Source organism: Anopheles arabiensis, chromosome 2 (genome assembly GCF_016920715.1).
Source record: "Anopheles arabiensis isolate DONGOLA chromosome 2, AaraD3, whole genome shotgun sequence".
Taxonomy (NCBI): Eukaryota; Metazoa; Arthropoda; class Insecta; order Diptera; family Culicidae; genus Anopheles; species Anopheles arabiensis.
Genome location: NC_053517.1, coordinates 41,077,046 through 41,104,314, shown reverse-complemented (window position 1 = coordinate 41,104,314; position 27,269 = coordinate 41,077,046). Strand labels below are relative to the sequence as shown.

Sequence of the window (27,269 nt, the reverse complement as noted above, 5' to 3'; positions counted from 1 at the left end):
ATATCGCTATGTGTGTATGTGCATAAAAAGTGGTACTTGTATGTTTCAAAAAATAATGACAATTATCTAACTCTTACAGTAGACCTGTTTATGCTTCATTTACGATTAACCGTTGCATTGATGCACAACAACTACATAACCGAGCGAAGCATAGCTTGTAATTGGTACGAGAAATCAATTCTCTCGTCTTGGTCTGTACAGGTTTGTAAAAGTACGAGATACTGAGTGTCACTATAGTATTGCTTTTAAGTAAGTCTGTCAACAGGACTGGAGTCAAAGCATCCGATTGGTAATTTAGGAACAATATATTATCCGGTCATACGGTGACAGCAAAACGGAATTCAACATATTTTTGAGTGATTTGATTTCAGCATGTGCCTCGATTCAATAGTATTCAATGGCCCATACATATTTGTGGAACATCGTCGATTAGCGCGAAATGGTGAGCTATTGTTAGATTGTTGGATGACGTTACTGGGAGCATTCAGTATGCCTAGCAAATCATTTCTTCTTGTGGAACATTCTCAATATCTATTCTTAAAAGACTACAGTACAACACTAATCAGGATATCAATAATCACAAGGAATACGGTCACGATCTACAACTTAATTAATTAGTACTACTACAAACACATCATGTCTGCCCTGGATCAACAGATGTTATGTTCAGTTTTGTTGTTTACATGAAGCAGTGAGCAAATTGCTCGATCATCATCCAGTGCCAGTTCACAAAGGCTGTGCTTTAAAAGACTTATCTCTTGTTGCTCATATTGGATGCAGAAGTATGCACCAATGCATTCAATTATAATAAAAGAACATGCAAAGTACAACCTAGCGCAACGAGTCGCATTATCCATTTAGCAGGGCAATTTGACCGACCTGGGAATAAGTACATCACACATTCTATGGCTCGTGTATATGTGTATGTAGGTATGTGGAAGTGTGTGTGAGTGTATGTGAATTGTATGTAGTATGTCCATAGTATACCCAATCAACAAACAATCACCATTATTAGATGGTGGCTACAATTCGTTTCAGTTTAAACAAAAAACAGTAACGCGTGGACATCAACACAGGATCACCTAACCAACACACCTACCATATGTGAGGGTTTATCGTAGTTCTTATTAAAGATACCTATATGTACAGTCTCGGTTTGAAAATATCCTTCCCCACACTACTATTAGATTGTACACTGCCACACACATACACACACACACATACATACATACACATATACGTCCGGTGCCCGGAGGTAGATATGCTTAAGGTTGTAATAATATGAATAGCTATCAGTGGACAATAGGGCGGGGTGGAGGTGGAGAGGGGGGAGGGATAGTACAGCTAATCTGGCACCAACAAATGGTTTATTAAACACTAACACAATACGATACATGTACTTCCATTGAAAATAAAAACACACTTATCGATATTGACACTACACAAATTCGAGAAGAAGGGCTTGCACTGTACGGTTAGTGCACATCGTGAATCATAGCGTGGGGATCTTCTTCGCGGTTCACTTATTCTTATAGTACGCCGCTTCCACCATTTGCGTTACATAGTTTGGAAACTGGCTAGGTGACCAGAGCAAGATTATAGTGAGTAAACCAGGGTAATCAGACAAGAGTAGTAAGGTAAGGTAAGTAAGAAAGACGATGGTCGCGCACTCAGAATCAGAACCAGATGCTTTAAAAGTATGCACAAGCGAAAGCGCGAATGTAATTCATACTTGTACACCACTCGCTCGCGTGGAGACGTGTAGCAGTACGCTTTCCCTCGAGCATACCGTATCTGGTCATGCTTCTGCTGTGATGCGAATATTGGTACAGTTGAATGCTAACAATCTACGACGATTTATTTGGGAAGTTGAACACCAGAGTATACCTTAGTTTGTAAAAACACCCACAGTTCGTTTGTTTGTCTTTTTCTTTTTTTTCTTCTTCTTGTTAAATGATTATCTTCATGATAGTTGCATCCCAAAGTGGCATGTTTAGTGTGGATACGATGTAGGTTCGTTCGAAAAAATAGAGAATGTGAAAAAAGAACCCAAAAAAGGTAGCGAAACCAATTGTAGCAAATGGTAGATTCGAGACAAAAACGAAACCATGTCATACATTGTTCAAAAACAAACTAAAAATAAGTAGAAAAACAAACACGCACACACAAGACAACAAAAATGGTGGTACTATTGAATGCCATCGTTTGCACATACACAAAAGTGGATGTGCGAACAGGCATTTGAAATAATTAAGAAGAAAAAAATATACGCAACACAAATGAAACCGAAAAACAAGCCATATGCATTGCGCAGCGAACTGAGGCAATAATACAAAAAAAAAACAACATCAAACTCAAATCAAAGTGCTTCGCAAAACCCATAGAAGCTATTTTTTGAAAGGCACCAATTGCTGCGATTGTGATCGATTTGCAAATAGATTAGTGTGCAATCAAAACGAAAAATTAGCAAAACAGACAAATCAAACGAATCGGATTTTTAAATTCACTGCAAAACAAGCGTGCATAGTTCAGTTAGCACTCAAAAGATGGGACAAAAAGGCATTGAATGTGTATACTAAAACCAAGAAGAGCTATAAAAACACCGGTCTATACGGTGATATGAAAGTTTTCAAGAGCAATTTCCGACATCAAAATAGCTATGCCGATACTAAAGAGATTCCAACGAAGGGGACAATATCGTGTGGGGAGGGGGCAGAAAAAGGAGCCCCAAAAAAGTTCATATGGGTTTTGTAACACTAGTTAACGAAACAGATAGACTGAACATAAAACCATAATCAATACATTCCATCCTTATGAGACATTCAGAGACCAAGATATACGCATGATCAACACAATATTGGTAAAGGACAGTGAACACTTAGCAAACATTGACCATACACAGGTGGGATAGTCTTGATTTGAAGTTAACAAAAGAGCAAGGAGCAGAGGAGATGACAGACAAACGAAGGCAGAAACAGAAAACGTGTATACGCCAACGAGTAAACAATACACTAAACTGTCAAACAGAGACACATGACAAAACAGCCAACACAGCACGAGACTGATGGTGGGAGATAAACCAATAAAAAATACAAAGGAACGCCTAAGGATCAGTTAGGCTGAGAGCAATGTACAAAACAAAACGTAAGAGAAAGAGAGAAGGCAAAAAAGACGTAAAATGTGCAGAGCTAGCAGATATGGTAAAACGAAAAAAAAACGAAGGAAGTTAAAAAGATTAAGAGTAACAGAACATTTCTATACGCATCAGCTGATAAATTGCTTGATGGTGGAGAAGGAAACCGACGATAGAGCAAATGAAAAAAGGAACAGAATCGATTGATTGAAATGAAATTCGGAATGCTGAACAAAAAAAAAATCAAGCAGGAGAAATCGCGGGACCAATCGCGAGAAATCGCGGGAGAGGGCCTTGACTGGGACGGCAAATGAGCAAAATGGAGCAAAACGGAGCGCAAAATAGTGCGGAAGGCAAGATGGAGGAAAAACAAACAACACAAGAAACAATGAAATGCTATATAAGGTGGGTGGGATGGATGGCGGTGGCACAATGGTAATGCGAACGATTATAATGATGTAGGTTCTTGTAGAATCTCACCTTCTTCCCCGTTCATTCTTCAGTGTTCCCCCATATTTGGGTCTTGTTCCGATCAAGTCTATAATCTCTGGTATACAACTTGCAAATATCGCCTTTAGTTTTGTAGCAATTTTCGGGAAGTGTGGTATTTTTTTTTTTTTGTTAAGGTGGTAGTAGAGTGTTGATCGATAATTAGTTCGGAAGTTTTTTGGTTTTGATGGTTTTTGTCGTTGTGCAGTTTTTGATTGGGAATAAGAAGATAAGTAGTAAAAAAATTTAATTAAACAACGTAACCCATTCCGGTAGTGTGTTTTACGAATGAAGTTAAAGTAGTGTTTATCAGATATAGGAGCGTTCATGAAGATTCCATTTTTCCAGTTTTGTGCAGTATGTTTGTTTCGGTCGTAAATGGAAAATGGGAAATTTAGAACAAACAGGGCCCCAATCCGGCATCCGGATTATTTGCAGTAGTTTGTTTGTTTAGTTTAGTTTGTATATATTTTTTAACATTGAATCGCAGTTAATTTTTCAGGTCACCGGTAGATATAGCCGGTGTGCCATTATTGTTCACGTTTGATTTATTCGCAGTCATTCGCAGCGTTTCAGCGATACCCATACAGCGGGACGTTCGGCAATAGTTTATTTTCGTTTGAGTTTATTGCAGAATTCAACACACAATGCCACAGAGAAGAAGAGGTAGGTTTCCGAGACCATGGTAGGAAAGAAAAAAGAAAGGAAAAACAACATGTATAAACTCAGACTTGGGCTGTTACGCTGACACACAGACGATAGTAAATGAAGAGTTGTTAAAAGAAGGGCGAACACTTAATACGTCCGGCAGTTCTTCACTAAAGGTGACAGCAGAACCAAACCACACACGCACACACACACACACGAGAAACGGAAAATTCTACCCCACCCCTAGTGCATCTGATTCTCCTGCCAGTGTCGTTTGTATAATCTCAGTTGCTTTTCAATTGCCTTATTAAATTTAGGTGCCTGCAAAATGTGTGGCATAAGACAGTGGACGTAATATAGATGTATGTATATGCAATTCATTGATTTCAGCACCGAGGATCACTTGATGCAATCGACATTTAGTTTACAACCCGTTTCTGATAGGTCGGCAGGTTGAATCTAATGAGTGATTGTTGTACACGTCCGCTTAAGCTAAACCATACCCTAGGCTCTTCTCGGGTTCCAGTAAATCACAGCTCTACAAAACACGCGTTCATCAGTACGGTAACTCGCATACCCTTTGGTAGCACAAATGCAGCACACACCGCCGATGTTGGTAAGAAATTGGAGGTACAAATCAAACAAAGGAATATAGAAAAGGAAAATTTTGTATCATATTGAATAAAGCTACTTAAAACAAAACAACTCACTCACACACTCCTCTAGGTTTTTAAGGAGATCGTGGCCGTCTAGGATAGTAATGTGAAGGTTTGAGAGTTTGAAAGGAAAAGGGTTTAAAAGAGGTGCATACATTCTTACATACCGCGTATGGCAACTAATGGGTGTACGGAGAGGGAGTACAGAAAATGGAGCGAGGAAACGGTCGTCTAGTGATCGATCGGCTTCCGGTAACTCACAACCGTTATCTAGCCGGGCCGGCCAAAAAGGACAAACTTAAATAGAAATTAGAAGAATGTGACGCATGACTCGACTATAAACGGAAATACAAAACTAAAGCAAACACCTACGTTTGTTATACCGAGATCGAAATAGAGAGTTAATTGTGATTCATTTACTATCCAAAGAAAACTGCATCATGAGTCTCGCACCCTTGGAGAAGGTGTTTGTTTTTGCCTCCAGGAAAATAGTTACTGTAATTTAGTTAATTTAACCTTCTTTTTTTTAATTAACTTTGCTTACTGTTCGATCAACCAAACCAATTTTTAAGTGTCCCATAGAGTACAAAAAGCATTCCCCCTTCAGTTGTCTTTGCCAATTCTATACCGAACAGATTTCGCCACTTCAATGAAGGCTGCTTGGTTATTATAGATGACACCAATTCCACCAATTGAAGGCAGCGTGCACAGGCACAGTAATGTTACACAAACTAGGCTTCGATTTCTTTGGACTAACACATAGTTTGGTTTTTTGAGCGGGTGGTGGAATTTTGGGGAAAGTGGCATGGTGACAAGAAGAGAAAACAAAGACCAACTAACACGATCCTCACTTCACATTGACCAGTGTGACGTTAGGTGGTGGTTGTGGTGATAGTACTAGTAGTAGTAATAGTAGTAATAGTTGTTGTTGTTCAGGGAAAATCAATAGACAAAACCGTTTCTAATACAAAACTTCTAATCTTCGCCAACGTACACACAGACACACACATACACACTACGATCAAATCAAACCAGTGTGGCCAGTTACGGGCAACTCTCAAAAGACCATTTCCACAAACAAAACGCAAACAATAACGATCGTTCGAGCGAGGGAAAAAGTGTGTGGCACAATAATCGTGCCAAGGAAGCTCTAGCAAATGCGCTCTTCCTCTCTCCAGCTCCCTCTCTAACCCTTCGTCAACTAAGAGAACAAAAGTTCAGTGTAGTTTTCATACACAATGTTTCCAAAAACAAACCCGGTCAGAATAGAAAATAATGTTAAATATAACAACAAAACTCGTTCGAAATGATTTGCTAGCGCTTAGAACAGGATACCAAGTCCAGTCGTGTATGCGTATGTGTATATGTGGATGGTGTGTGTGTGGATGTGTGTGTGTGTTTGTGTGTTTATGTATATGTGTGTACGTGTGTGAGAGAGACAGAGATGTTATGTGTTATTGTGTTTCTAGGACCTAACCGAGTGAAATCTCTCTAGCTAAAATGTATATATATATATCTCATGTCTAGCCCAGCACTCTATTTGTTTCGCAATCCATATGCACAGAAGGATATTCATTTGCCTTGTACGTTTTTTGTTGTTGTTGTTTAATTATCGTTCCATTAGAAGCATTTTTATGAATGCATATTTTGTTAGCTGGTTTCTTTTCTTTTATTTTAGGCAATTTCGGGGTAGGTCGTTTGATTTATTCTCACTTTTCCTATTATGGATAAAATTAAGGTTGACAGATCAGATGTAGTAAAAAACTATCGATTTGTTAAGGAACTGGTAACATCAATCAAAATTTTGCTCTAATATGCGTGGCTGCGGCATACAGGCTGTGCAAGCAAAAATCTTTATCTACAGTAAATGAATGTTTTTTTTAAATTGGTATGTAAATAGATAATGCTAGAAGAATTCAAGAAAGAGGGAAGAAAAAACAAATCCAGTAAAAAATGGTAAAACAAACAACTGTGAAGAAACACGACAACACAAGAGGCTAGGTTACAGTGGGCGAGAGGGTGGACAAAATGGGAAGGAGAAGAAGAAAAAAACCAAAACAAAACAAAATTACCGGCCCTCCATTTGTACAGCAGAGAGAAATATGTATAGGCATTTGCTAGTTAACATCCCAACAGTTGCAGTAAAACAAAATGATTATAAAAAAAGATGGCCAGCGTGTGCGATGGCCGGAACTGGTGTAGGATTAAGTGAAAAGAAAAACCGATAAAAAGGTAGACAATAGTTGGCAGCAAAAATCATATACCAAAAACCAACGTGTAAGTCTCATCAATACGATCGGTAATTGCAGAGTGGCCCTATTGCAACCAGTTTACCGTGAGGGTAGGTAGTCCGTTTTTGACTAAGCGGTACGCGGTGCATTTTTGTTTGATTTACTCAACTGTATCTCTCAACAGTCATTCCAGTATCTGTAATTACGAACCGCAGTGATGATATGGTTTAAAAACAGAAAAAGAAAACAACGAACAGGATACCAAATTTGGACTAAGTCTCAACAGGAAAGCGGTGAAAGTAAACGTGAATAGAGCATGGTGGTGGTTGTGATAGTGGTAGAAAGTGGTAGTGGTGGAGAGAAGGTTCCAAAGAAATGGCATCGACAGGAGGAGGTTCGCAAAACAAAAATGGATTGCTAGAAATTGCTTTTGCGTTTAACTTTTCAACTAGAACCAAAATTTCAAATTTTGGCCGAACCGAACCGGAATATAACAGAAGAACACAGGTGCAAACCGTTTGCAAACGTTTGCGCTACTGGTATATGTGTGAGGTAGGTACTGAAAACTTAACATCCGGAGGGGTTTGGATTTTATTTTTGGTACTTTGGTTAATTTTTTGTTTGCTGTAGCGGCTAGATCTAAAATTAATTGAATTATTGGAACGGTATATGGCAGTAAAAGAATCTTGGAAAATGCAGAACAAAAAAAAATCGGTGCAAAATCAGTATCTATAGAGGCGGTAGTTGTACGAAACCGAAAAAAGATTTTATAATTGTAGGCTAAGTAGTAGTAGTATTAATAGTAGTAGTAGTAGTAGTAGTAGTAAATATATGTAGTAGGAATTATGAGGGAAAAAACGAAAAACCAAATGTTATTAAGTAAGTCTCTCACTCTACAGTATCAATTCAATACAGATCGGAAAGGAAATATAGCTAGAAAACCCAAATAATAGTAAAAGCCGATTTAGTGGCGTGGCTCCTGGATCTGCCATGTTTATAGACAATTCCATTAGAACACGCGTGAAAGAGTCGTGTGTGCGCACTTTTAACAACACACACAGACAGGGAGTTCTGGAGCTTGACAGGAAATTTTTTAAAGAATTTAGTTGAAAAAAAAAATATCTCTCTTGTTCCATGATTCGGGGGGTTGTCTTTTCCACTTTCATTTACATGTTTGGCGATTTTATTCTGGCGAAAGCATGGGTGTCTACCCTCTCCACGAAACACTCACACAAACCTGCGCTGGTCGTGAGACTGGTGAGCAATGGTGATCGCACCAAACAAGGACAAGGTGTTCGCGCGTTTGATTGCAATAATGGGAAACTCTCCTTGAAATTTCGTTCATATCGTCAACAGAAAACTGTGTATTATTTTTGAGGGATGCAAATTGTAAATGAAGCGTTGTTCAGGGGGTGTGTGTGAGGGAAAAAGGAGTTTAGATGACGGGTAAAACAATGCGCGATAACAATTTGGTCATAACAACAAACGACAACTCTCTCAAAGCGTGATGCACATGACAAAACATGACACACAACCGCATTGTGTGTTTTCGGGAATGTCATTTGCTTTTGGAAAATGATGAAAAGCTTTTAAGAAATTTCATTCTGACACAGCGTGGAAGCAAGGGCGAGAACCAGCTTTACGTCGAACTATGTGTCGGTTTGAAGCGGCTCCAGAAGAATTATAGAAATCAAAAGAAGAGGCCACTGAAAATATTCATAAAAAAGGAAACCAAACATCATAAAAGAGGTACAAATTCACGAACATATGAAACAAAGCAACGCTCAAAGGCTTCGAACGAAACGATTTACTTTCACTCTTGTAAAAGAGGATCGATCGCAAAATTTGGGAATATTTTTCTGTTGGTCAAATTTCAGTGTTTTGTTTATTTTCAGGCAAATAGCACTGCTTTTAACCTATCAAATTATTATTGAAATATTGAAAGCCATGGGAATGAGATTCATAAAGCATCTGCTATGATGTTTAGCAAAAGCGCAATGGATTCTGGTTAGCTAAAAAGCAATAGAAAATAGAACTTTTAAAATTGAATGCTTTGGTATTCGATAAACTGTTCGACCTGTTGCATCGGTCGTTTTGTACAAAACTTTAGCTGCTTCTCAAGGCAGAAAACTGAAACTTCCGTAGTATCATGCATATAATCATTATATTATTTTATTAGTAAAAATAAAAATACAGCAAAACATCATCGAAAAATGGTGATGAAGGCAACGAATCAGTAGCTCAATGTGTGACCTCTAGATGATAAACGTCGAATCAAATTGAATATTATTTGTTGCCTTTTGAGAGTCATCGATTATCTGCACTACTTTTACAGTACCTATGCAGCATAAGTGCCTCGTATCAGTTTTTTTTTTCTTGTTTGTTTCAAGATAATGCATCAATACTACTGTAGATGCAAAAGTTGATAACAATTGATCATATCCTAATGCCACAAACTGGGCACATAATGTGCTTAGCGCTGAAGACGATGCCGCCAAGAAATGGATTCAGTTTATGTTGGGCCGAGCGCCATTGGATATTGCCTATCCGGCTAGCAACATAAAACAAATGCAAAATAAAGGTGCAAAAAGGAAAGAGAGTATGGGATTGTGAGTGTGAGGGCGGAGATTTTAACGTGTAGCAGCACCAACAATAGGCCAGTCGCGAAATGAGCCGAAATACATGCCACCAAGAAACCAATGCCTTTTGCCGTGTATGGTTGATCTAATTTAGACAAAACGAGTTAATTGAAGAAAAGAAATCGGAATGAACTAGAACTGTCGCCTCGGGATTGTGTTATTGGTTTTCTTTCCTCCGTTTACAGTACACGAAACGTACAATTGTGAGCCGGAGGTTTGCTTTAGACGTGTTTCTTTTTTGGTCAGGTTTCATTTTAGCTTTCGGTGAGCCATGGTTTCTTCTTCTTCTTTCTACAACAAACTGATTCAAAGCGTGTTTAATCGCGATTGAGTGTGAGGAAATAATAACAAAGTTTGCCTTTAGAAGGATAGGATCAATTGTCACTGGTTAGAATGTTAAACATAATGCCAAACGTTAGCGCTGAAGCACAATCGAACTAAAATAATACATTTCAGTTAGATTTTTTTCTATCAAATCAAAGCATATGATAAAAATGTGACAATTACAACAAAAAAATAAGACTGACGCAAGGTATGACCGGCAATAAAATGAAGTACCTTTTATTTTTACAAGGTACTTAGTCTTGAAACACTTTCAAACCTTCATCCAACCAAACTCCATTATTATAGCTTCGATCGTGCTTTTTACATTCGATAAGAAACGTATGTTGCTTGCATAGAAGTTTCCTCTAATTTCTACACAATTTTAGTAGACATACTACGCAGCAAGCAACACATTTTTCTACAGTTTTAATAAAAAAAAAGTATGCTCAACTAGAGAAACTGATAAATTAAAAAAGAAAATCTATGACAAAGGAGCAAAAAAGGAGTGTGATTGTGAGTGTTTTAAAACCGTTTAGAGTACGCAAAAGGTAGATTTGTTGCTTTTCGTTTCTAATCATTAGAAAACTTTCGAGTACGGGAGTAATTATGCATGTATCATCATACGGATTGATTCGTCAAACTAGTCCAAACCCCATACTAGAAAGTAATTGATCTATTGTAAGGAAAATCATAAGTTTAATGAAAATAATAGCAAACGAAACGCATAATCGTAACACTATATCAATCGAACCAAACGGAAACCAAACCATAAAGAAAAGAAAGAAAGTAAAACAACTAAATAAAAAACGGAAACATGGAAACCAACAAGGAAAACTTTCAAAAAAAAAAAACCGATGTAAACTTAGATCAACTCGGTACTCGGTCGTGTACCTTCTTCTAACATCCTTAGTGTATTTGCCGCCGTACTTATTCCGCTGTGCTGCTAACTCTGTGATCTCCGGAATCCAACTAGCGAACACCGCCTATACGGGAGTATAAGGAATAGTATCACGCACACAGGTACAGATTAATCAGCACGTCAGTCAGAGTGTTTGCTTTGGTTTCGAACGCAGATGTAACATGGTTCGGTGGAGCGCTTAGTCTTCCCTCTCCCATCCCCTCATTAGCTTGTGAAAACGTCAACTTCGCACCCCGTTTGCGGCTCTACTTAGCCACTCAAGTTGGTTTTTTGGATTACCATATTACGACACGGTTGTAGTTGCTCCGTACGTTCAGATTTCGGAGCAAGCATGCTCCGTTGAGCGATGTTTCACATAGACCAACCCTTGCGGCAGATGGTACGAGGCAGCTTATGTACCACCCTTCTGGACACTTTGTCGCTTGCTGTTTTATATTGTTTATATTGTGTTTATATTGTTTTAGTGGTTAGTTTAACTGTTTCTTGTATTTCACCAGGCTTGTTTTCCGCAGACTGCCCGCATCAGTAACACTTACATTGCTCTTCACGCTTTCGCACTTCAACGTAACACTTATCTACTATGTGTACTTCCCCTCGCTTATGGACAGAACACGAAACAAAAAAACACGCACGCGATGGTGTGTTGGAATGCAATTATTTCAGATTTGAAAAAGAAACCTTAGTCCTAATTCGAAAACATCACGACTATCGGCAGCTATGTGTGCTTGCTCATCATCTCCTCTCTTAGACAGATGTCTGCGGCACCACATGGTAACGGTTCTACTGTTTTCTCAACGCGCTGCAATCTGTTGCTCAGCTGATCAGAAAAGACAATGACAACGTTTTGTGTTGTTATGTTATGCTTTGCAAGCGCTCTACAATGTAAAACAACATTCAAAATTAAATGGTTCAAAATTAGGAGAAAAAAAACCACAGTAAATATTACGAGCATCGGAGACCCTTTGCTTGCCGTTCTAACAAGTATGTTACAAGAATGAGAAAGTAATGAGTAACGAAATTCCGGAGTGAAACTGGATGCAGTACTAAAGAGAACGAAACAAACCAACGGAATAGTGTCAAACCTGATGCAACAATGATTAAACTCTAAAATGTGTTACAAAGAAAAAAAAGGTAAGACCGAAACATCGAGAGACTCATTATTAGCTACGCTTTGTAGAATGATTAGTTTAATTTTAATAGTAAGGGGAAAAAAACGTAACCGTGAATCGAACAACAAAACAAACGTATCATATATTTATGTATAGATATATATATCTAGGAGCCATACTACTGAAAAGCTTGTACTTCTAAAAGTTGATAATGCCACTTCTGACACGTGTGAACAAGGCTAGTGGTTTCGCATTTCTATCATATCGTAGCGTATTGAACCGAAACATTGAAACGGCAACAGCAATTGAAATCATCGATTTGATATAACAGCCTGTGAACATTCAGCGACTTGTGAAATGAATAATTTAAATACGAGATTAAATAATTTAATCATTTCCAGTTTTCCAGGAAGATCTAAATTACATTATTACAATTATTTCGCTAGGCACGGTACCGACAGAAAATAAGATGTTTCATCAAATCGATGTTTTCAGTGGTGCTCAAACGATAATCGCTTGCAAATGAAGAAACCTATGGTAAATTTTTATAATTTATACTAACGGATCCGTCATTGTTTATCGCAGAGGGAGAAGCAGCTGAACAGACTAAACCACAAATGGTTCCTGTTAATCTTTGCACACGAGCTGCTTTACAATTCTTCTTAGCTCTATGGATTCTTTCAAAATATGTTATCCGTACTGTTAGTCCTACACTCTCATTAGTATTTAGTTGCTTTTTTTAATTACTATACACCGCTTAAAAATAGTGCGCTTATCGGCGATGGGGAAAATGTACCAACATTTTACTTGTTTGTTTTTGCTTTCAATGCTCGTCTCGCAACCGGATCAAACGGATCAAAAAAGTAGTGTTAAAGAGAAACGCTGCTATATGAAACGGGCACAACAGGATTATAAGAAGTATGAAAGCTGGAAACTTTTGATAGCACACGAATAGCTGCCGTCACTGTTGGAAGGTTTGCACTAGTTTGCAGAAGGATAGCACTAAAGCAACACAGCACAATCAAACTGACCAGCCGCACTCATCACAGCCGGGTCCTGCCGGTGTGGCGGCGTGAAACACTGCCACCGCACGCAGACAAACACACTCACAAACACACAGTGCCACGTGGCGCACACATAAATGATACTCTTCATTCCAAACACAACTTTCGGCGAAAGGAATGGCGATGACGACGACAACAACGACGACGACAACGACGACGACGACTAACTGTCGCCGTATGAGGTGAAAAAAAACGCAAAAACACATTAAAACGAAATCAAAAAATTACATGGGAACAACAGTAATTGAAAACTCAGTAAAACGAGCAGGAAACGGTAGAAAACAGAGTGCACATAACTCAGAGCATATAACGGACGGAGAGTGGGTGGGTGGGTGGACTGGATAGGCTCGTTGTCGTAAATGACTGGATGGAGAGTACGCAGCGGAATATAGAGTGGGAAGGTGAGAAATGGAGCGGATCAGAGCGAGAGAAAAGAGAGAGAGAGCAACTGAATCGTGGGCAACCGATATGGGTGTATTATATAGAAGGAACAACATAACATCGAATAATAGTTATAGCACAATTAACGAAATAACAAAATGGAAGTTTTGTTTGTTTGCTTGTTTGCTATAAACAGGCATTCGCTTCAACTACCTTTTTCCTTGCTCGCGCTTTAGCTCACCGCCGTACTTAGAACCGCTACCAACAAGTTCAATAATTTCGGGGATACTGCTGGCAAACATTGCCTAAAAGAGTCAATTGAACTTCAATGATTTGTCTGTAGTATTTGAGTGGGTGAGGTTTAAAGAAAAATTAAACTAAACAAGTAGCGAATGGGGTGTGAAGGGGTGTAGTGATTTGTTCTCTTTTACGTTTCACATTTCCTTCCGCTTAGCGACAGACAGGCGCTAACATTTACACGAACAATCGCGAAGAAAATAAAGCCACCACAGTTTCCAAAAGAATTGTATTTGCTGTCCGCCCTAGATGGAGCCCACGAAGGGTGCCCCAACACTTCAATGCAATCCACTGCAACAGAACCTAATTAAGAGAGCATTCACCTCGCCACCGGAAGGCTGCAGTTCTGCTTAGGATTGCCAGATCGACAGCATCGCTAGTACGTTACAGCAGGCATGAAGATGTTTGTGCGCTAGATTGACCGACCGATTGGCGAGCAAAAGCAACCCCAGAACGCTCCCCTAAGCACCTAACCGAGCACGTAACGCAAACAGAAACGGTTCACTAGTCGATCGGGATCGCAGACGGGAAAACAAAACGAGAGAACGGAAAACCGGAATGTTAACCAACAAAACAAACAATCGCTACGTTATATTATGCGGCAGCCAGCATAAACGCTTTGCATGCAAAAATAATACGCTCATAGGTCAGCGCTAGCATCCTGTCGGCGCAATCGAACTGTTGCCTTCCTGGTTGCCCAGCCCCGACGACCGTCACCCTGGCTTAAAATGCGATGTCGTATCCTCAAATTTAAAAGCGATGGTGCGCTCTAAGGCATGCAAACAAGGTGAGATACGTATAACATGATGAGATGAGTGTGTTGGTCATTTTTTTCGGTGAGTTTTTTGCGTCATTGGTTTTGAAGGAACATAGATTTTTTGTTGGTCATAGTTTGTTGAGTAAAATAAATCATATGAACGCGTTTTTAATAATCTTGTTCTAAATCCAGAATGTGTTGGCGTTCGATGAACCATTTCACTAGCGATTGTGGAATTAACAACGGAAGCAAAATGTTACAAAAAAAATACAAAAATATGTAATATTACAGTTTTTTATAAAAGTTAAATAAAATGACTGTATTCACTAAACGGTATATTCATGTAAGAAAAATGAAGCTTTCTTAGTATTATGAAACCAAAACGAATACGAAAATGGTCGTCACTTTCAACTTTTCAACAAAACGTCTCAAAATAAAATTGCAACACAATTGTAACATTACTACTTTCAAGCAAAAAAAAAAACAAATCACACCATCCGAGCACGCGTCCACATTGCGCCACAAGCGCGCTGCTCGTCCACAGGCCGATGCGGAAATAATAAGCGCGCCCGAAAATAAAATCTATCTCCGCATGGCAGCAAGCGGCGCACATATCATCATCTATGCGAAATGCAAAGGCAAGACATGGCGAATCCTGGGGAGCACGGAAGGCAGGCATTTTGAGGGTTGGTTTTACTTGTTTTTTGTTTTGTTTTCTCTTAGCTGGCTTGCGAAAAACCAGTGCCGGATTTTAACAAGCGATCATTTTCCTGATGAATCTAGCGCAACTGCCGTCGTGTTCTGTCTCGTCTTCCGTTTCGGTGGCCTGAACCGTTTTTCTTTCAATAAATCCCCACAGTGTGAAAGATACCTTTCTTCGATGCCCAAGTATCTGCGTTGTGCATGTGGAAAAAAAGGACCCACTTTGTTTGCTTCCCGCGCGCATTGTTACATCATGCCACAGGACGACGTTACCGGTCTTCCGTACATGGGCCGAGGAAAGCTGTTCTTTCCTGCAGGCCGAACAGTAACGGTGGCACTTTCCAACTCGGTGCGCACTCGTGTTTCATCGATAATGTCTTTCCCTGCCACCGACTGTGCGTGCGTACTATTTCCAAAAGCAAAGTTGTATAAGTTATACAACAGCAAACGAAAAAAACGGAAACAAATCAAGCTCGACAGCTTTGCGGGCGGTTCATCCGTTTTCCAGTCCGACAAAGCGCCACAGCACAGTAGCGAAGGCACGTACTGAATGCTGCCCTTTTTTCCCCGTACTGAAAGTTTGCGCATGTGCGAAGAAATGTCCCGTCCGGAGTATACACTTTGCACCTTCTCTCCCAGCAAGGCACCCCCGAAAAGCTATGGAGCATAGTTTCCTCAACACAATCCTTAAGCTTTCCGCAACGTCCTAGCACACATACGCTGACACCAAAGTATAAGATACGCAAAAGTAAAAACAAGCACATAGCAAATACTAATACAACGGAAACATTATTAGCTAAGGAAATTTAGGATGCGTTGAACACGCGGGCAACAAAGGGTAGCGATAAGTGTGGGGAGAGTTGGTTTTTTTTGGATCTAAGTTTTGCTTGCTGCGTTTAGTTAGTTTTGGTTCGGTTTTTGTTTTTTTTTTTGTCTTTTTCATTTCCCACTTGATAAATTTGTCCTGCTAGTCTGCCATGTTGCGTACGCAGCTGATGTACTGTTCGCTGCGAATAGTACCCACATTAACTACCAGCACTGTCCGTTTACACTGATATGGGTATTCCACGAACGACGGAACCATTTGGAACGTTTGGACGCGTTTTGTTTATGTTTATACAGTTTTTGGCCGCTACCCATGGCACGATTGTTTATCCGCTTTTCACCGCACCGTCTTCGCACAATGTTGCATTGAATGGGCGTGAACAACAGCATTTTCCACTCAGAGCAAATCATTCTGCAAGTGTCCATCAGTGCCCCAACAAGCGCTGAAATAATGTGTGTGTGTTTTTTTTTTGTCGAAATGCTTGCTCAAACGTACGCGAAGAACGACAAAACGGAGCAGAGAAGAGCACACTAGATAAATGGGGACAGCGAAAAAGAGAGCGTAGAGAAAATGAAAAGATCACTTACCAAGCCAACAAGTAAAAAGAATACTAAAAAAGTTCGTCCGAGAACCGTTTCACAGTAAACGTCGCCATAACCTACTGTTGACATGGTGACAATGAGAAAATATACACATGTCCAATATGAGAGCTGTTGCGGATTATTGAACTCTAGTGGATCGCCAGAGTTTTCCAGCTGTATGTGAAAGTGGGGGAAAAAGAGAGAGAGAGAGAGAGAGAGAGAGAGAGAGAGAGAGAGAACGTAATCGTTTCCAAAAAAGGAAAAACGAAAACGAAGAGAAAGAGAAAGAGAGAAAGAGAGAAAGAAATAAGAAAAAAAATCAATTAGTTATGCTGGTCGGTAGCAAGCTGTAACGAGGGCTAGAACGACTCAAGAGCGTGGTGGGTGATGATAGTGTGTGGAACGTAACATTAATGGGTAATGGTATAAAAATGCATTGGAACATAGGCTGGAACAAAACAATTCGCCAAAAGGTCGCCAAAACAAACACAAAACAGAGGGGGGGGGGGGGAACTGAAATGTAACAGCATTGCCACGATATCAGATGCGACAGAGTTAGACACCAATTACTACAAAACGACTGCCGCTGGTACGATCAACCAGATGGGCTGTAGCTTCAATTGCTTACACATACGCACTGCACCATTTTGCAGTAATTGATTGTTCTACTCCAAATGCAGCTGCTGCAACTACTACTGACGGAATGTTGCTTTTTAAATTCTTTTCTATCAAATTATAATACCTTGAAAACATAGACACGTTGAACAAACATATTTGGTTTAACAAACAATCAAACAAAACAGTAAAGTATGTTTAGATTATACGGAAGTGTAATATACGCGTATAATTTTTTAAATTATATCTTTCATAATCATAAAGGTATGACTTTTAAATGTAATGGGTGCAAAATGCAATGGTGATATATAGAAAGATAGTACAAAAACAAATACATCTGAATGTGGATACTGCTACAGTTGCTTTTTTATGTTTAGATCAAAACGCGATACTACTTATGAGAATAGAGATGTAAAAAATACAGCCTCTAGGTGAGGCTAGTTTGGCTGGCAACTTATACATTTATGATTTCCGATTATACGATACATTGTTGACATGCGCTCAAAACATACAACTGCAAGGTTATGCGTTTTACTATGGATAAAATGTTCATCTCGAGGTCGAGTAAATTTGGCTTAAGCATGTGCGTAAGGAAAATAATGGAACGTTGAGAATGTCCGATAAGCTTGAACCAAAATGTAATGTTCGAATTTTTCTATGAGTTGTTATCTGTTGTAGACCGGGCAAAGTTTTTGCATAATTTCAACGTAATTATTTGCGATACGCTGCATTAAGCACATTTCATAAACAAAAAACCATAAAATCATAACATTTAAACCAGATTAGGTCATGTTTTTACAGATGGAGAGCGGAATAAATTTGTTTTCACTTAAAAAAATAAATAAAAACAAAACGGTGGTGCTTTCAAACGCTTTAAAAAATAAATTACAATTGGAAACGCATGTTTACTCGACGATTGAATGAAAACTGTGCACTGATCAGGGCTGCTGCATTACAATTTTTTACTAATCGTAGTAAGTAGCAATCAAAATCTACGAAATAATCGGCAATTTCGCGTGGCATCAGTTGTCTTCCTTAGAATCGGCATCCTAAGCTACACTCGCAAAAATGTTGCAACCAAAAACATATACATACTCATACAAATAGGATACATACAATAATACCAGATCGATTGAACGTAAACTTGATACTTGGGCGTGAATATGCAATTGAGGGGGAGTTTTTTTTTGTAGGCGATTGCTGTTTGTCTCTTATAATGCATAAAAGGGAAAAGCTGTCTCATTTTCATTTGGGAAGCAAAATGGAAACGAAAAACAAAACAAGCAAAGGTATCAAACGGTTTAAAGAAAAAAAAGGATATTTTTGCGTATCGGCGTAATGCTTTTAACGTTTTATTGATTTTGTTTGCACTTTTGACTTTCGAGCATTCTCAGATTGCTGCCATCCATCAAATAAGAAACAAAATCGTATGTTCTAAAAAGCTGAATGGAAAAGAGCTGCAGTTGTTGGTAATTGTTTGTATGTTTTTTTTTTGGGTATTTTTGGTATAGGTATTGCATAGGTGTTTTCGCTTTCGAATCGATAAAAGACCGAATAATGAAAAAACGTTTGCAAATCATTCGCTTCAAAAAATTCAACTACTGATATTCAAGTATAGTAGAATGGACGTAAAAGTGGAACGATACTCACCACCGAATGTGACGATACACATTCGCGTAAAACGGAAACATAATTATGCTAAAAACGTGCTGCGCGCAGCAAGCATTATGCATTACGCACGCAGCACCCCTTCATCTCGACACACGTTGCCAAAATTTATGCCAATTCACGATGCCGCGTATCAGTGGATGTGTGTTTGATGGATGGGTGTGTGTATATGTGTGTGTAGATGAGTAAACAATATGTAAGAATGTTGGCCGTGTTCTGCAGTGTGCGGAGCAAGCGCGAATTGCATAACTTTTGACAACGCTCGAAAACTTATTCACTGCTTCTCTCTGGTACCGAGCGGTTTAGCATAATCATTTGTCCAATCGCAATCATACTTACTCAACCTCATCGCAATTGTTGAGATAGAACGAAGGGCATTACGAATATTTACCAACCAACACTGGCTGGCATATGCTTAAAGACAGCTTTCAAGGCGTTTGGCATAATTTTACAGCATAATAATTGCTACTATGCTGTTTCTTGTGCAGGCTTTCCAGCATTTGGAACACATGGTACTTGGTAAACGTGGGACGTAGACATGCATATTCTACGATGCATATTGCTTCGCTTGACTGTATCCGATCGCTCAATTGATTTTTTTTTTCATCTCTACTACGCTACGCTACACAACCACGCGGGGTTGCGAGTACCGATTTTGTACGCTTCCGAGGGATAGAAGTTAATGGCGAATCAACTACTGGCCTAATTTTTCAAAATGCAACAGACTTTTGTTACAAACTTTATATGTACACACAGACACACATACAGACACGCATGGAAATAATTAACAAATTAAATTATTTTCGCTGTGTTGGAAAACTACAACGCGCGGCTTCGGCGGCCAGCTGGTAGGGCACGCCCGCACAATCACGCTCTACGCATGTCAATCGTATTTATCATTAGCGCGCTTGCAGGAAACATGAACGCTATTCGTTACAAGTTTGCTTTTTTTTTTGGTTTGAACAAAATGGACACATAGGTACGACCACACCAATGTATATACTCACCAGATGAATAATTCCAGCAGCTGTCAACCACACTGATATAAAAATTGATACTAATTGTGCCAAACGTATTGAACTAGATGTTTTAAGTATATTTAAATATTGTAATATGTCTGGAACAGTCATAAGACGCAGCGCTCGTAGGAAACGTAACCCTAAAACGAGAAAAAAACAAGAAGAGAAAGCGAAGGAAAAACAGAAGGGAAAGGGGTAAAGTAAAGCGAACGAAAGCCGTAGGAGGATTGGCAAGATACAGTAAAGTAAGAAGTACGGATTCGCAAACAAGAAAGATTAGTAGACTCAATATTTGCTTATAAATAGAACTGTTTTTTTTTGTGTTGTGTGTGTACGTGTTGGGTGTTGCTTTTACTTCGCAACTTGGCAGGCCGGAACGTGCAAACACTTACCAATCCATGTCCGGTCAAGGTATATGGATACAAAGGACGGGGGTATCGTAAAGTAATCTACAAAACTGTACATCTCCAGCATGAACCAAAGTTTATCCGATGCCGCTATGAACTGTAAAAGAAAGAAAGAGCACACACAAACAAACACAAGAACCAGTAAAATAACCAGCAGTACGCAATAGGAACGGCTTCTCCACGCAAGACGTCATGCGTCAGGCAGTGGGTGTAATCTGCAGCCCGTCAATCAGTAGGGACAACGGTGTTGCTTTGTTTGTTGCCTTGCGCTTACCCGTATAAAAAAGTAAACCATAAAAAATATGTTGAATGCTAGGTCGATTTGCTGCGTAATGTTGTTGCTCCATTTTTGACACCTTTCCACCTCTTCGTTAGACGCATCGATGAAGTAAATGATGAGCGAGGCGATACTGAGAATAAACACGAGCACAACCTGCGAGAAGGAAGAGAAAGAAACAAAGCAGACGGTTCAAATGGCAGGTACACATGCTAGTTAAATGCATAAATTAAACTCCACTCCCGGCTCATCATCAGTTATGAACGTTGTTGCCGCTACCAGTCATTCAGTAAAGCACATGCACGCGTTGTGCTACAGAAAAGGATCCAGCTGGTGTGAAGTACCGGGCGCTTCCATTCGGTGTGAAGTACCAGGTGTCTCCATTTACCTGGAACTGCAAACACGCAAGTCCAAAAACGGATGATGCTATCAAAATAAGTCGTTACAGCCACTTGTTCATTTCACACCATGCAGGAAACGCAATGCGTGTCAACAATGCGGCTTAAATGGTACACAATATGGCATTCGATATGGGGCACGTAATTCTCGCGAGAAAACGCATTGTGTGCGGAACATCCGAACCCTTTTATTTATCTAATTACATCAAATTACCATCATCGTTATTCCTTCAGTCCAAATAATTTGAATATTTGCTTTTCAGGAAAAGGGATTTAGGGTTTATCCTAATTACTCCCCTTTGGGATGAATAATTTCTTTAGTTCAGCAATAGTCAGGAGCTGGGATGTATGCATAATTGTATAATTTATCTACAACTCAAACAGCCTTTAAATCGCGCGATCAACGTGAAATCTGCCAGCATGCCTGTCGATAAACTGCAACATTTGCTACCACTGACGGCACACACCTGTTGTCTAATCGCGGTTGACGGACATTTCCGAACTGGTAAGTGTGCACACAACATACCACCGTCACCGTGTCAACATATGGCACCCCTTCTCATACCACCTCGTATGCGGTTTTTTTTTTGCATAGATCCGTTTTACGGAGCGGGGGTGATCTTTTATGGCCACCTACGTCTTTCCCCTTTCATCCACCGTCGGTCCCACACCGAAAAGGGGTTGGAGGTAAAGTACAATTTAATGTCGCTTCTACTAACAATCACCGCAAGCGAAACAATCTAAGCATCGCGCCCTATATATATATGGCGATGGCCTCGCTGAATTCGGGCGAAAAGAGTGCGCTAGTTGCCATTTTTATCCACTCCACTAGCCAATATCATGCCCAGGACCAATTATTTTCACGTGCTTCATGCAAGAAGGCGCACCGAAACGGAAAATAACAACCTTTAAAATCCCGGACAGGAGGGGAGGTACGAGTACAAAAGCGCAACGCGGTGGGGAAGGGTGGAAGGGAAGGAGGGCAAATGTATGTGTGCTGCGGGCTTAAAAATAGACAACATTTAACGGAGGAGGCTTTCTGTGCTGCCAGTCGTACTAGTTGGCAGGTCCCACAGTCACAGCACCGCGCTTGGCGCGGGAAAAAGGGGGCGGCCGACAAAATCGTGACCTAAATGGAGCGTTTGCTCGCCCACTTTTCTTCCTGCATTGGTGAGGGGTAGGTGTGTGGACCGGTTATGCCTTTCTAAATTTCATATTGTTTTCTCTTGGCGTATTGTACGGCACCATACATTGTGTTAAAGAAAGAAAGACAGAGAGAGAGAGAGAGATGAATAGATAGCGAAAGAGAGTAAGAGCAGACAATTACCGCAAGTACTCTCTAAAGCCTAGCGACGACGACTGCATTGTACCATTGTTTGGCAAAATTAGACGAACGGGTATTGCTTCACAATGTGTGTGTAGAATTGTCTTAAACTCTTCACCATTCCGATGATCCCATCTTGATGTTTGTAGGTAGTTTTGTACACACAGGCCCTTCTTTTCTAGATACATTCAAAAGCGTTTACATATTATTGCTGCATATTGCTTTGCTGAGCCTGCGAAGGTAACACATTTAAATTCCCTGCTTAAAAATAAACCCTCAAACCCAAAGCCCGGCACAAGACGGCGTTTCACACAACACACCGTCTACACGACGCTTGAAAAAGGTTATGCCACTCTGATGTTTCAAACGATTCTAGACAAGCACAACACACACACTCAAACTAAAATATGCATATCGCTCACATTACCGCAAGGCCACCGATAAGGTTATGTAAAGCCTCCCCCCCCTTTGCCAGCAAACTATCCTCTGTCAATGAACTGTATGATACAGCGAAAGTGCGAGAGAGATAGTAAGCGAAAAATAGAGAGCATGGCAATTGTACATTGGCCGGCTCACCTGACATTGGGTTCAATATAATAACAACAACAACAACAACAGCAACAAAAAATGCTTCCAACCCTCCCTTAGAGAAACTGCCCCGCGCCCTGCAATCGGCGGCAATTAGATGTTCAATAAATCAATCTCATGCTTAATTAGATTGCTCTGGTTGCTTTTTCCACCATTCCGTTCCTTTCATTCCTTCGCAAAATGCAATCCGACCGAGTGTGTGTGTGTGTGTGTGTGTGTGTGTGCGGCTGTGTATGGATAGAGCCGCACTCACTCTTCAATTATGATTTATGATTTTAAATTTGAGCAGATGGGCCTGGTATCAAATCAAATGGTGTAGAATTTATTAATACTAGACGATGTCCGTAGTCTAAATTAAGACATACTTTCCGTCCCCATGTTTTAAACTAGCAGGCACCACAACAACAACAACAACAAAATACATCACGGAGCATCTTAAAATTAAGCAACTCCGTGAAACGCGGCTTAAATTATATTTTTATTATAAAAGCAGAGATAATTATTGAAAAATAACCTTTAAAAATAATTATTGAAAAATACCAGAATCTTATTAAAAAAAGCTAAAAGGATTGAATTGGTAACCAATTTAAAAAAAAAGCTGCAAACTTCAACGTTTGTTATAAACATCAACACATTAGCATGAGTAAAATGATGATTTATAGAGTTAAAATTACAATACATATCGTTGTAAAAAATGTAAATCAGTCGTTAAATTAATGAAAAATTCTATATTGTAAATTCGTCTTTACCGATAGGAATATTAAAATATCAATCGTTTTTCGAATCGGAATCGAAGTTCCAGTCAACAGCAAACAGAATAATTATTCCTAGTCAAGAGAAGTTTAACAATTATGTTTCCAAAGTGTTACATATTTCAAAGCAAGTATAGCATTGTGGAAAGAAGTTTTAATCCTACGAAATAACTAAGAATTTTTTATATGTTGGCTTCAGCATTACCGTTTTCAGTTCGTAGAGCTTTTAATTTATTGCTCTTTTATTGAGAATAAATCTCATGATAAATATAAATACTCTTAATCAATTCAGCTTAAACTCCCAACGTGTGCTATTTCATTAGCCTGAACTTATTCACTAGTCAACAATATTCAAGACTGACAATATTTGGAGACTGACCAAATACATTGTCAAAAGGTCCTTATATGGCAAGGAACCACTTCTGCAATTACTTCCATTACCACAAGTGCAATCCATTGGGTCATGAAAGCACTGTACCTTTTGTGCAGTGATAAATCTTGATTACATTAAACTTATACTTATGTAAAAGTTTGCCTCAGTGGGGTAAACATAAAATGTAAGCCTAATATCTCCCATCGCGAAGCGCTCGAAGCACTAAGTAACCAAGCAAGTACTTACTTACTTACTTATCCGGCGCTACAACCGCTTTGCGGTCTTGGCCTACCTCAGGAGTGTCCGAAACCGCTCACGATCTCGCGCCTTCGTCTGCCAGCAACCAAGCAACCAAGCAAGTAATCTATCAAATAAACTACAGCCTGACTAATATCCCTCAAGTTTTCAGTTCGTAGTGATAGCCTTACCATGGTATGGCACCCACAGGCAGAGAAATAGCGATGGATCAAAATCAGAGTGGCTTGAAACATATCATCACGGCAGGCTATGAGCACACTCGCGAACAAATCTCCTCAACAATATCAATCCATTGCTCGATGCATTCGCCCACGTCCTACTCACCAAGATTCGTCCGGTAGTGGTCTGTCCCGAGATCAGCTCGCCGGCCCAATCCTTCGCCTCGGTCATAAACGTGCCCTCGAAGTCCTGCTTGCCCTGGCGGGAGGCTTTCTGCTCCTTCTGCTTCGGATCGTTCGGAGCCAGCTCGGGCTCCTTCCGGCAGCACAGGAAGGCGAACGCGCGCCATAGCAGCACGGCCAGCAGGCCGGCCAGGAAAGTGAATATGCTGGACAGGAGAAAGCACCACCATTTCCGCACCCGGAGACAATCATCAAGATCGGTCGGCGGTAGCTCCGTGGTCAGTACTGATTGCTCCTCGTCACAGCCCGACATCCCCTCGATCCCGCTGGTAGGCCTGGTGGGGGATCGAGAACGCACACCGCTGCACACTGGTTGTCAACTTTCTAGCTGTAGTCATTGGACATGACGTCGTGCCTCACAGTCAGACCCGGGAGGCGATCGCACCGAACACGCGATCGGCAGCGCGACTGCTACACACGGCAAGCACACACACACACACGGTGTCACTAGCGGAAAACGGGCTGCCAGCTAGTGGACCGCTCACAGCCACGTACGCACACGGAAGAAGCGCGCGCGCCCACACGCACAGCACACAGCACACAGGGAGGCGACCGGATACCGGGCACTTCTCGGGTCGGCAGCTTTATGACGCGATTGCACTCACTTACACAACGCGAACCAGGCGCACAGGCCGTTGCACGATAACGAGACGAATTCGGAACACTAGAACGCAAACCACCGAGTGCCACTTCCACACTACTTCTGGCGTGTTCACACCGACAACACACACATGCACACACGTACGCACTGATGCCTCCGAAAGGATTCTTCTTCCTCTATCTCTGCTTTGCCTGTTGTTACACTGCGCTTCCGGTCTTTGCGTTTTCTTCCCGTGCGAGAACTAGGTCAGGATGTGAGCGAGCGAGAAATGAACGGAAAGTAGCAAACCCACCTTCAGGTAGGGCGGTAGGTTCGCCTACTAGAAGCAGACACAGCGCGCAGGATATCCACAGCGCACACACACACACAAACACACGCGGCGATGATTGTGTGTGCACGTGTGTATGGGAAGGAAAGTGAGAGAATGAGCGAGAGCCAGAAGAAGAGATTAAACGGTGCACAACGGCGACACACTCCAGGGCTGGAAGGGTAGAGGGCAATGGACCACCGCACTACACACACACACACACACTCACACGCTGTCGGAATTTTACAAAATCTCACTCATTTTCCGTTCGCTGCAAAGCTGTGCCGCGCTCCCACACTGGCCGGGAGCGAAAGTGAGCAGCAGAGATGACTATTGTTGTTGTTGTTGCTGTAGTCGTTGTCGTTGTTGCTTTTTTGACGTCCTTTTTCTTGCAGCAAGATCCGTTTCCGGAGCAGGACGGGATGCGTGTGTGAAACGGCCCCCTCTTTTTTCCAGTCTTCCAGAGTTCCACCTAATCCACACCGTCACACACCCCCACCGTCTTCAATGAGAGCTCTTGTGTTTCACTCTGCCACTAGCGCACTAGCACGTTTGACGTTTGTGTTTCATAGCTACCGAAGAAAGAACAAATCAGATGCGAAACGATCCAAACTGCACAATTCCAATTGCAAGCCTCCAACCCTAGCCACCACTGCCTCACACAAACACACACACGCGCGCGCGCGCCCAAGACTACTGCGATCGATGACCGAAACCTCTTGCCACACCACACACGCACGGTGTACGGGGAACACTTTGTTCGTTCCGGCTACTGCGCTTTCCCGTTTGCGTCCGCACCACTGCTGTTTGCCTTTTCCCAGGAGCAGTTTCTGCCAACCGTGGCCCATATACGTTGAAGCAAAAGCCCGTCTGCCCGCTTATACACACGTTATATAACGAAACCAACAACGAAAACTCTCCGATGGGCCGTCAACGTTTGCGGCAGGACTGCACAACGAAAAATTAAAAGCAAAGGAGCACTTCCGCTACGACCAGATAGCGAACGAATAATGGACTTCAAACACACATACACAAGGCCACACGAGGGCACAAGGGAGGCACATAGTTAAAAGCAGGAGAGTGAGAGAGAAATAGAGATAGAGAGAGAGACCGATCGAGAGAAAGTACGAGAGAATGAATTATGAGAATAAAAATGCAGGATACAAGAGGTTGAACTGTAAGGGCGAGCAAGAAGAAAAGGGAAGGAAGGGAGAGGAAGGGTGCTAAGAGAACGGAGAGAATTTGACAAAGAGAGCCGGGTAAAGAAAACATCACTCCGCCATCTTTGTGTGGCGAGCTGCCCAACGCTCACCTTTACTATCCCGGGCTGTAATTTCGGTTTTCGGGATGGTAGAAAGGAAAGCTGAGGCATTCCTCACACACACACACACACACACACACACACATTCCTTGCCTACGGTTAAACTTTTTCGATTGTGCTCGCACCAACTGCTCGCACTAGCCTTGCCCAGTCTTGTGGGTCCGGCCCAGAAAATGTGTTTCTTTCTTCCGGTCACCTTTACTG

General features: G+C 40.9%; 1 protein-coding gene across 25 annotated transcripts in view; it reads right to left on the bottom strand.

Moving 5' to 3' along the window:
- The window catches only part of LOC120894606 (calcium-activated potassium channel slowpoke), a 69,575-nt gene that overhangs the window by 39,594 nt on the left and 2,712 nt on the right, over window positions 1-27,269 (bottom strand). For 9 of the 25 annotated variants that reach the window (XM_040297304.1, XM_040297300.1, XM_040297301.1 and 6 more), the window contains exons 1-6: window positions 24,760-25,089; window positions 20,740-20,898; window positions 20,451-20,562; window positions 20,047-20,198; window positions 16,763-16,930; window positions 13,807-13,898 (exon numbers count right to left, since the gene is read on the bottom strand). In XM_040297304.1, coding sequence (XP_040153238.1) covers window positions 13,807-13,898; window positions 16,763-16,930; window positions 20,047-20,198; window positions 20,451-20,562; window positions 20,740-20,898; window positions 24,760-25,089 — 1,013 coding nt within the window. Of the gene's footprint in view, window positions 1-3,613; window positions 3,706-11,011; window positions 11,104-13,806; window positions 13,899-16,762; window positions 16,931-20,046; window positions 20,199-20,450; window positions 20,563-20,739; window positions 20,899-24,759; window positions 26,317-27,269 lie in introns of those variants that run through there. The other 16 variants (XM_040297313.1, XM_040297315.1, XM_040297311.1 and 13 more) reach the window with 4 other exon arrangements.